Genomic DNA, 11,543 nt, shown 5'->3' with positions numbered 1-11,543 from the left:
TCCTTCCAACCCTGCTTTATTCAAACCTCTGCTGTTGTTTATAACCACGATTCTAAAGCCTGTCTTCCCCCCTCCTCCACCTTGAATTGATGCAAATCCAGGTTAGGAGGTGCTACACATTCTCTTAATGGGGCTGTATAGTGACAGCCTTACGTTTTTATGTATATAGGCAGATATGCCGTTTATAGGGATAAGAATTTGGGAACCAGCTAACCCCGCCACAAAATTAAAACGTAAACAAAATTCTTACCATTTTTATTTTTATAAATTATTCCGAGGGCACATGAACCATGTGTGCATTACATTCTCACAAGAAATGGATTTGAAGATGATAATACAGCGTGTGTGACTTCTGTGTTTACATTTACAGGTGATTGCATACACTTCTATCAAAGCTAAAAAGCAACCTGGTCACTAGGGTGGAGATAACTGCTATTTTCTTCATGTAAAAAAAGAGACTTTTTAAAAAGCAGCAAGGACACTGTGACATAACCATTCCATTTGTTCAGATGTCTTTGGCACTCAATGGTAATGAAATCTAAAGGTACTGTGTAGTCTGCTAGAGGCCAGCCCTGTTCTAGAGTAGCCTCGTAAGAGGTTAACACAATTAATGAAATCTTAGCGCAGAGTCAACCCCTCCCACTCCAAAAAGCTCGTGCCCTAAGATATTCTGGAGAAAAGATGGACATGGGGCAAGGAAGTGTTTAACTGCTCTGCTTAAGTTGCTTTGAAACCTGACAAACCTTGAGCAAAGCCCTGCAGAAGGGAATGAGAACACCGCAACATTTTGGCAAACCTTGGGCTTCTGATGCAAGAGAGCATGCATGAGTTACGCCCGTTTTATATAATGCCGAATGAACTAGAAGCTACACTGGGGAACCTGTGGACTTCAAGATGTGGCTGGACTCCAGCTTTTGGCGTCGCTGATGACGACTGCTGGCTGCAGCTGATGGAATTTAGAGTCCAATGCCATTCAACGGGCCACAGGTTCCCCAGCCCTGATGGAAAACATCTGTTAAAATCCTCAGATGATTTTAGGCAATGGGTTTTTAGGCAATGAATAACTTTTATAGCACATTCCTATCTTTGGCCACTTTGGAAGTAAATCTCACCAAGTTTGATTGGGCTTACTGCAAAGTAAGTAGATACAGCCTTGCAGCTTTAGTGTGATGCCGGGGCAGTGGCATTAATGAGAAGAGAAGGTCCAGGCTATTGAAATGCACAACTCTTCAGCTCAGGCTTTTTTTACCACCTGCTTCTGTGACTTTACACAATGAGGTTGGCCTGCAAGATCGGGGAGGTACAGTCCAGTGTCTGGAGTCTACCATGCTGGCTAACCCTGGTTTGTGCAAAGCATTCTGTGAATCCCAAGCAAACAGGGAACCGGTGAATGAATTGACAAGGTGAGAAGAACATGCTCTAATACCTGTTTTTGTACAACTCTTTCCTTCCCAGAATGAATAGCATACAGTCTCTGGCCACAATCCAGAACAGCACTCAATTGGTGATAGGACACACAAGCTCACAAAGTCTTGAGAGCTCCCTAGTATCAGTATTAAGATGCTTAGCACATATGGGGTAGCCAATGTAGTGCCCTGGAAATGTTGCTGGCCTACAACTATCACTCCAGCAGGCATGGCCAATGGTGTAGAATGAAGTAGCTCAGAAACATCTGGAGGACACACTGGATACCCCTCTATTAAGCAATGCAATGCATGGCTTCCCAAACTCCTCCATCTCCTACAGCTTAAAATACAAACTTTATTAGCTACCATGAAGCAATTACACAATTCAGGTATTTAAATGTTGCAGTAAAATCTCTTTCCTCCCATGTGTTTTCCTCCCAAACGCCAAGAAGTAGGTCAGGCTGGCGGCTCAGCAGGAATTTGAACCTAGGTCTGCATTGCTGTTTGCAGTGAACCATGGTCCGATTCACCAAATCAGCCACACATACAAAATGCAACTTTCTAAATTGCTAGAGCTGTGAGAGCTAAAAGCTTTCCAATTGCATTGTTCTTTAAAATATTAGTTTTTCTTATTCGGGGCAAATCCCCTCCCTTCGAACTCAGTCGCAAGCAGAAGCAGCCCTTTATAATAAATTCATTAAGGTGTTTGTTTGTTTGTTTAAAAGCAGGAATCTCCGGTCCACTTCAGACTGTGGTGGACTTTGCAAATAAGGGGAGAGATCTGTAAGAAGACACAGTGAACACTCACTAAGGATCTGTGGGGTTTTTTTTGGGGGGGGGGGAGACTTGCAATTATATACATACCTGCTTCAAACATTTGAGTGTTCCCTATTTAGATGTATGAGAGACTGCAACATAAAGTGTAAACCAGACCACGATTTCCTAGGATTTGTACAAGCTGAGGATTCTGCATGCAGTTGTGTGTCATTTGAAGCTGACTGTGTAAGCCTATGAATAATGCAGGCATGCAGTCTAGGTCTAGCTGCCCAGCTTAGAGGACAGTTAATGTTAGCCTCAGTTCCTGATCACCCAAGAGTCCCAAAATGGCTACACCGAACACTCTCTACTTGAGGGACTCCAGTGGTGTGAAGACAGGTGGGGAGCCTCCTCTTCTTGTGGAGGCTGAGCTGCTTGCACTATTTAAACCCCCCTATTTGTGTCAGTTTCACGGGGAGCCGGCCTTATAATGAACCAGAACAATGGTCCGTCTAGCTGAGGATTGTGTGTACATTGCCTGGCAGCAGGATTTCAGGCAACGGTTTACACAGTGATGCCAGGGACTGAACCTTGGAACTCCTATATGCAAGGCAAATGCCCTACCACTGAGCAGCAGAAGCAGCCACTGTGAGTACGGAAGACCTCCAGCTGCAGAACTTTAATATAAAATGGGGTATGGAGGATGAGCTGTAAGGGGTGGGCTTTGGCACCCCCCCCTCCCACATCTCTTACATGTGTTTGTTTACATGCAGAGTGCCTGAACAGGGCTTATGTTGCAACAAATGGTGGAAATCCAGTGCTTGAAGGTGCTAAGCAGCTTAATTAGCATCCTCTTGCAAGGAAAGAGGGGGAAGTTACATTTGATCATGTGCATCCAGCCAAACTGTGTGGCTTTTGTGCTGTTTACAAGAGCAGAAAATATTTGGCATAGCACCTATTTTTGATTGTGGCTATATTAAAAACCTAACTAGAAAAATAAAGGCCAATTTATATGTATCCATCACCAACATATGTAAAGATAAAAAGTAGTGTGTGAAGCAACTTTTGTTTTTCTACTGTGAGGTAATGCTCACAGAATGTCGCTAGGTGTCAGTAGAATGCCATTTGCCTAACAAACAGCTGCACCTACAGTGACCTTCAATTCCTATTCAAAGGCCTATTATCAGTTTGCAAAATTAAGGCTTCATATATCTATTATTATTATTATTATTATTATTATTATTATTATTATTATTATTATTATTATTATTTCCTCCTACTAGTCTAGAGCATTCATTTCATACACTCAAGCTCTTGGGTTCCTCCTTTAAATCTTCACCGTCAGCTACATTCCACTCAGCCCAGCAATTTTGTTAAAGAGGAGAAAAGGAATTAGGAACACCAGTTTATCAACACCTTTTGAGAAAAGAAGGGTGTGCCTGATTAGCCACACAGCAATTTCAGCAATTTGCTCAAAGTGATCAAACCCTCAAAGCAACAAGTTCACAGCGGCCAACTAATCATGATGGATTTTGAAGAAGCAAACAGAGCAAGACTGCAGGTGCTGAATGCAGGATTTGTCCCTTCTTGCTGCTGGCACTTAGCATCAATTTGGCCTAGGCCTGGTCTATGGGAAGACTGTTGCAGGGTTCCCCTATTTTAAATGGATTATGTATGCTATGTAATAAGTCTGCCCCCTCTCTCTTCCCCGCCCTCCCTCCAGTACAAAAAGGTTTCACAATTAGCCCCAGTGGCACAGTTTCTACCCGTCCTTCCTTCATGGCGTGTAAGGTGGTGGCTTTTCAAAAGGTGGAAAATACGGTGGGGAGTAACGAGGAGGAGCAGTAGGGGACCAGACATAGCTTGGCGACGGTGACAGCGATAAAGGATCGTCAGAAAGGCCAGATGGTGTGGAGGCCGGGAAGACACTGGAATGCTGCAACGAAAGGGAGAGAGGTAGCTTCAGTATAGAGAAAGCTGCCTCAAGCACAGCCCAATCTTTGGTCCTTCTAGCTTATCATTGTCAACACCACCGTGGGAGGGGGAATCCTAGGCCTGAGAGCCAAATGTGGACTCTAGGCCCCTATTTCTGGCCCTCAGGACTCTACTGGGCAGGCCTCCCCAGCCCAGGTGATACCTCTTACCTGAGAGCCACTGCGGGTACTAAGCTAGGTGTAGCAGTGATATAACCTGGAATTAAAACAGCTTCCTAGGTCATGCACTTCTGAACTATATACAGTGGTACCTTGTTTTGAGTCCGGGATCTGTTCCAGAGCCCCAGACGCTCGACAAAAGGGATGCTCAATAAAGCACCGTTTTGCACATGCGCGTGGAGTGGTTTGCACTTTTGCGCATAGTGCAGTTTAGCGCTTCTGCGCATGCGCAAGCAGCAAACTCGGAGGCGACCTGTTCCAGTACTTCCGGGTTTGCTGCGGACATTCGCCAAAATGGATAGTCGACGGGGACGGATGTTCGCGGAGGTATTACTGTATATAAATTCCTGCTTCATAGAACGGTAGAGTCAGAAGGGACCACAAGGGTCATCTAACGCTGTGCAATGCAGGAATCTTTCTGCACAATGTGAGGCTTGAACCCACCAGCCTGAGATAAAGTGTTTCATGTTCTGCTGACTGAGCTATCTCAGTAGCCTGGTAGCCCAGTTTGAGGTCCTTACAAGAATTCCACCCATGGCGAGGCGCTGGTTGTTACCTTTTACGATCTGGCTATGAGGCATTTCAGGGAGAGTTTATCTTTATATTGCCTCCCCCACTAGGGCATGCTGAATTTTTCAGCTTTTGAATTCCAGAATGAGGGGTGCTAAAAAGTTGTAACATGGCTTGGGAATTCAAAAGATGTTTTGGTTAAATTAATATAATTTAGTTTCGCTTGGTTAAGTAAAAATGTGTGTAAAATTGCATATAAATCATTAAAAGAGACTGTCAAGTACTTGCAATTATACTGTATGTTTATATTATTTGTATTTATTATTCCTTTTGTTCAGCACTTCCTGACATTTTCGGAAGGTAAAATTAGAATTCTTTGGTTTTCCGAAAGCAGTTTATGTGCTTCTTCATCAGGGACAGACTTGCCAAGCTAAATGTTGTCCAATCACAAAACTAATAGCAGATTTGAATTCCTCACACCCCCAAAACACATATTTAAGACTTCAGCTTACTGAAGAAATTTGTAAAAATTAAGTTTCATGCCCTACTCCCCCATGTCAGCTTCAACGACCAACTTGGTGAAATATGAAGATCATCGCAGGAAGAGGGGGATCAATTTACCCCAGCAGAGAGAACCCTGGTGCCTTCCAGATTAGAACTATAGAATCCAACTCTGGGCAATACAGGAATGTTTTGCCCAACGTGGGGTTCAAGCCCACAACTCTGGGATAAAGGCTGGAACTACACTGATCTTTTAAACATTATTAGGACGATATTAAAAGTAACGTTCTATAACGTTTAACATGCATTCCCTCTTTGCCAACACCCTCTGGTGTCACATTTCAATAGCACATTTTAAACGTTATAAACCATGAGAGTAGATCTGCCCAAAGAGTCTCATGCTCTACCGAGAATGAGCTAAACTCCCATCATTCCTTGATTGTCAGCCATTTTGTCTGGGAGCTGATGGGAGTTGAAGCCACATAGCAACTGAAAGCCCACAGGTTCTCTACAATTATACAGGCTGAAACTGAGCAGAAAAGTGAAATGTGTTTCATCACACCTGCAAAAAAACAAGGTAAAATTTGGAGCCAGGAACAGAGGCGAAATGACAGCAAGACGAAGGCAAAATAGTTTTCTCTCCTCCAAAAGATGGAACATAAAAGATTGCATAGAAAAAAGAGGCAGTTGTAACATAACTGCTTGATGGTGCACCCCCTCTGTAAAAAAGCAGATTACTCTCTTAAGTAAGCACAGCAGCCATTTGACCCAACATACCTGGAAGTCATATGCTGAATACGGTGGGAGGTGAGGCGTGCTGTGGTAATATGTATTGTATGACGTCACCTGGGGTCTCGAGTAGTAAGATACAGTGGGCCGTGCATTTTCAACTGTGCAGTTTATAGCAGGAAGTGAGGGAGTCTATGAACACAATGGAAAATGGAAAAGTCACTTAGCTTGTGGTCCATTTATTCAAATGGCCAGAGGAGATCAGAATACTGCAAGAGAAATGGGAGAAGTACAGATCTTGCCTGTACCCTACGATCTACCTCAGGGGTCCTTCTCAAGTGTCCTGCTGTGGGGAACCTCCTGGCCATGGGCCTTATCTAGCCTGAGAGGCCTTCTCATTGGGCAGCTGGGCTGCTCTTCCCAAACCACACCCACCAGCCCCATCCCTGACATCCTATATGACATCAGGTAAACTGCTGTAAAAAGCAGGGTTGAAATATCCCTGTGCATCATCTGAAATGGGAGAAGCTCCGTCCTGGTTGGTTCAGGCGTGTAAGGAACTCTCCTCTGCACCCAAATACTGCAGAATGTAAGACTGGATCCCTCTGCCCATTAGCTAATGCATGGGGGAGTTCAAATGCCTTTACTCTGTGGGCCAACTCTGACAGGTGGGTGGGACAATCTACCCAAGATCAATAGGATGACAGAAGATGGAGAAGGTGTGTAGTCACGCTCACCTGTCAAAGCTGGCCTGCAGGTGGGAGGATATAATTATCTGACTTGCCAAGCCAAAAAGATTCTGCACCCATGAGTTTGGTCGTCATGCACAAGAGACATGGCCTTTCCTATAGTGGCTCCGAAAACTACGCAACACCTTCCTGATGGGCTTGGACCTTGCCACTTGAATTCTGGCATTTAGGGAGGCCACAAAGCCTTTCCCACTTCATGGATGCCTTTAATAGCTACCAAAAAATGTCTCGTCACCTTTAATTGGTGCCCACCCAAAATTGCTCTGGTCTCCAGAGCAGCTTCTCATTTTTAATCTCTCTATCTTCTGCTGTGTCTGTCTATTTGTCCTTTGTCCCTCATTCCTTTGCACACCACATGGTGAGCACATAGCTCTAAAAAGTGACACAACACACTTGAAATGAATAAAAAATTCTACTTGTCTATGTTTCCTATGGACATCCTCTTACCATATCTTTAAAGCCTCCTAGGATTGCAGCGGTGATGATCCCGAGAAACAAGCCCACAATGTTCAAAATGGTTGCTGACCAGAGCAGGTGGTAAAGGTGAATGATATCTTGGCAGCTGCTGACGTCAATGTACTCGTAATAACCACCGGAAATCTCCACTCTGTTCAATCCAAAGAAAGGCAAAACATCTTTCAGAAAGGCAAAACATCTTTCAGCAGATAATCCTCATTTTGGGACACCTTTGCTAGAGGGACGTAAGAACATAAAAGAGTCCTGCAGAACTACTGTTTGGGGGGCAGGCAGGTATGGGGGTCTCCCTGGTCTTGAATGGGGTAACTGTGCCCCTGAAGGACCAGGTGCGCAGCCTGGGTGTCATTTTGAACTCACCACTGTCCATGGAGGCGCAGGTCAGTTCTGTGTCCAGGGGAGCAGCTCCATCTGGTACGTAGGCTGAGAACCTATCTGTCTGCAGACTGTCTCGCAAGTGTGGTGCATGATCTGGTTATCTCCTGCTTGGACTACTGCAATGTGCTCTCTGTGGGACTACCTTTGAAGGTGACCCGGAAACTACAACTAATCCAGAATGCAGCATCTAGACTGATGACTGGAAGTGGCCCCCGAGACCATATAACACCGGTCCTGAAATACCTACATTGGCTTCCAGTATGTTTCCAAGCACAATTCAAAGCATTGGTGCAGACTTTTAAAGCCCTAAATGGCCTCGGCCCAGTATACCTGAAGGAGCGTCTCCACCCCAGTCGTTCAGCCTGGACACTGAGGTCCAGCTCCGAGGGCCTTTTGGCGATTCCCTCAGTGAGAAGTGAGGTTATAGGGAAACAGGCAGAGGGCCTTATTGGTAGTGGTGCATGCCCTGTGGAACGCCCTCCCAACAGATGTCAAGGAAATAAACAACTATCAGACTTTTAGAAGACATCTGAAGGCAGCCCTGTTTAGGGAAGTTTTTTATGTCTGATGTTTTATCATGTTTTTAATATTCTGTTGGGAACTACCCAGAGTGGCTGGGAAAACCCAGCCAGATGGGCGGGGTATAAATAAGTTATTGTTATTTGGTCAAAGGCCCATCTGGTCCTACATCCTCTTCTCATAGATGCCTGTGGGAAGCCGGCAAGCAAGACCTGGCTGCAACAGAGCTCTCCCCACCTGTAATTCGCAACAATTCATATTCAGAGACCCCTTGTCTCCAACCGTAGAAGTAGATTTAAGCCATAGCAGTTAGCAACCATTGGAAGAACTACACTCCTTCACAGAGTGCAAAGTTAAAAGAATAGGATTTGCTGTCACAAGTTGTGTGGTGATGGCCACCAACTTATATGGGTTTTAAAGGGGGTTTAGGCCAATTCATGGAAGATAAAAGTTATCAATGATTACTAATCAAGGTGGTTAAGTGACATCTTTAGGATTAGGGGGAGCATGTCTCTAGATAACATTTGCTTGAGATGGAGAACAATGGAAGATGGTTTATTGCCTTTTGTGCTCTGCATCTGTGCTTCCTAGAGGCACTTGACTGCCTACTGTAGAAAACAGGGAGTTGGGTGTGTTAAGCCAGGTGTGGGGAACCACTGGCCTTCCAGATGTTCCCAAACTACAACTCCCATCAGCTGCAGCAAGCATGACAAAACGCCAGGGGTGATGGGAGTTTAATTCAGCAAAATCTGCAGGGACAAAGGTTCCCCACACCTGATATAAGCCTTGGTCTTTTCCAGCAGGGGCTCTTCTTATATCACTGTATCATTTTCTCTCCATGGTAAATTTATAGTATTTCAGGAGGGCCTTTGGGGACCAGTTAGTCTTTCTGTTGCAAAAAAAAAGGAGTCCATTGTGGATTTTTCTGCTGCTCTGGTTTCAGATGGCTGTGATTGTTTAACATTAAAAACAGCTATATAACAGGGTTTTTTTTTGCACTTTCAAGTGTTCAAATCTTTTCACAAACATCATTTAACTGTAATCCTTACAACAACCTTGTAAGATAAATCAGTGCTATTTTCCCCATTTTGCAGATGTGGGGAATAAGGCACATGACAACACTGCTAGTCTCTGGTCACTTAGTGAGTCCACAAGTTTGAACCAGGAACTTTTGGATCTGCAGCTCAGGCTGCAACCCTATACCCTAGGGGTGGGGAATCTTCTTGGGCCAGATCTTTATCACCCTCCACTCTGTGGGCCAACTTTGACAGGTGGGTGAAACCACCCACCAGTTAATTACCTAACATCATAATGATGCTTACCCAACCTTGGTTGGCTGCATCAAACCCTCCTGGCTTTAAGTAAACCACCAAGAACAGTAAACAGAAAAAGGTACAGAGGGACGATCTGACTTTGCTGGCTGCCAGCTGAATGACATGACCCACTAAAAGTTATCTTTGTAGCACAAAGCTCAGGCCTCCTTTGCACTTTACACTTAAAGCAGTATAATGTCACTTTAGTCATCGCTTGCCTCTAGGAATCCTGGGACCTGTTGTTTGTTAAAGGTGCTGAGAGTATTCCCCTCACAGAACTATCATTCCCAGAGAAGTCTAATAAGCAATCCCTTTTCCCAAGGAATTCTGGGAAGTGGAGCTTTGTGAGAGGAATAGGGTTCTCCTAACAACTCTCAGGGACGTGGGTGGTGCTGTGGTCTAAACCACTGAGCCTCTTGGGCTTGCCAATCAGAAGATCAGTGGTTTGAATCCCCACGACGGGATGAGCTCCCATTGCTCTGTCCCAGCTCCTGCCAACATAGCAGTTCAAAAGCATGCCAATGCAAGTAGATAAATAGGTACCACTGCAGTGGGAAGGTAAACGGTGTTTCCGGGCGCTGCTCTGGTTTTGGTGTTCAGTTGCGCCAGAAGCGGCTTAGTCATGCTGGCCACATGACCCGGAAAAACTGTCTGCGGACAAATGCTGGCTCCCTCGGCCTGTAAAGCGAGATGAGCGCTGCAACCCCAGAGTCATGTGTGACTGGACGTAACTGTCAGGGGTCCTTTACCTTTTAACAACTCTCAGTGCTGTTAACAAATTACAGTTCCCAGGATTCTTTGGGGGAAAGCCACGGCTGTTTAAAGTGGAGTGATACTGTTTTAAATGTATAGTGCAAATAGGGTCTCAGCCTGAAACAACTCGTTCATACTCAAGACTGCAGGATTGACCCAGGGGCTTGAGCTCTCCCATTTCACTCTCTGCCTACAGGTGAGGCTTTTCCATGTCACTCACCTCCCACAGTTGTAGAGGTCGCAGCAGAAGCAGGTATTGCCTTTGATCTTGGGCGTGCAGGGGCTGCGGTGCTGGGGGTGGCAGACTGCCTGTTTGAACAACAGAGACAGGGCTTACAGAAGCTGAAAACCATCTGTTTCTGGAACTGGCAGGTTTGCTCCTACAACATTTCCAGAAGCCCATTTCTGATTTGTACCACTTCTGGTTAATTGCAAGTGCGAGAGCATGCGTCTGAATGCTCCCCCACCACAAACAGTAAACAAAAAAATGTCACTACAGACCTTCATCCCTAGCACATCAAGAATAAATAAACTATTTCCCCCGAGACAAACTTTTCAATATGCACTGATTTCAATTTTTTAACATAGAGGAGCATGTGCTTTCCTGCCCTTGTAGTTGTGCAGTTTAGAAACACTATTTTCTGTTTATGAGAACAGGATTTCTGAAGGGCTGGAAAAGTTTGATTCCTGCAGACCAGACAGGTGGAGTATTTGAACAGGCAACTTTAGAGATCAACAAATCTGCCAATTTGGGTTTTTCTCTCTCTCATTTTTCCAGTTCAGTTCTCCGTGTTTCTGCATCCTGTTCTTTTAAAGTCCTCTCAAAAATTTAGTGCAATTTTGTCCTAACATGCACATTTTTGTAGACAATTTTGTCTGATGTACACATTTTTGCAAAGCAATATTATACATTATTTCCACACATTTTTAAATGCACACTTTCCCTTAACATGCACATTTTTTTACACAATTATTTGGTTGGAGAATTGCATCCCAACATTTGGAGAAGTGCAGATTTCAAAGCATGGCTGTGTTTCAGTTCGTGTATTGTTTTAGAAAGCATGAATTAGTTAGGTTAGCACTAAAATTCCAGCCAAACTGCATTTCTCCCCTATTCATCACCCAGAATTTCCTGCTCACTCATGTTGCAGAAACTGAGGGAGCAGGAGCACAGTTACCTACCTCTGGCTGAGCTGTACTTTTGGAATAGTAGTGACATCGTCCTGCATACAGTGGCCTGAGATCCTGTTAAAGAAAGAAAGGGTAAGAAAAATAGTAGAGTAGAGTTTAAAAAAAATGAAA

At 44.5% G+C, this 11,543-nt stretch overlaps 1 protein-coding gene across 2 annotated transcripts in view; it reads right to left on the bottom strand.

The window, feature by feature from the left end:
- Positions 1 to 239: 239 nt before the first annotated feature.
- TMEM255A (transmembrane protein 255A) overlaps positions 240 to 11,543 on the bottom strand; it is a 32,783-nt gene continuing 21,479 nt past the window's right edge. The window contains exons 5-10 of one of the 2 annotated variants that reach the window (XR_014560319.1): positions 11,424 to 11,486; positions 10,462 to 10,550; positions 7,252 to 7,411; positions 6,104 to 6,247; positions 2,133 to 4,098; positions 240 to 2,087 (exon numbers count right to left, since the gene is read on the bottom strand). Coding sequence is in view for 1 of the 2 variants with exons in the window: in XM_083723063.1 (XP_083579189.1) it covers positions 3,940 to 4,098; positions 6,104 to 6,247; positions 7,252 to 7,411; positions 10,462 to 10,550; positions 11,424 to 11,486 (615 nt within the window). In the remaining variant the exon portion in view is untranslated. Of the gene's footprint in view, positions 4,099 to 6,103; positions 6,248 to 7,251; positions 7,412 to 10,461; positions 10,551 to 11,423; positions 11,487 to 11,543 lie in introns of both variants that reach the window. The other variant, XM_083723063.1, reaches the window with a different exon arrangement.

Source organism: Podarcis gaigeae (assembly GCF_964106915.1).
Source record: "Podarcis gaigeae genome assembly, chromosome: Z".
In the NCBI taxonomy this organism is placed as follows: domain Eukaryota; kingdom Metazoa; phylum Chordata; class Lepidosauria; order Squamata; family Lacertidae; genus Podarcis; species Podarcis gaigeae.
This window is presented reverse-complemented; position numbering and strand designations above follow the sequence as displayed.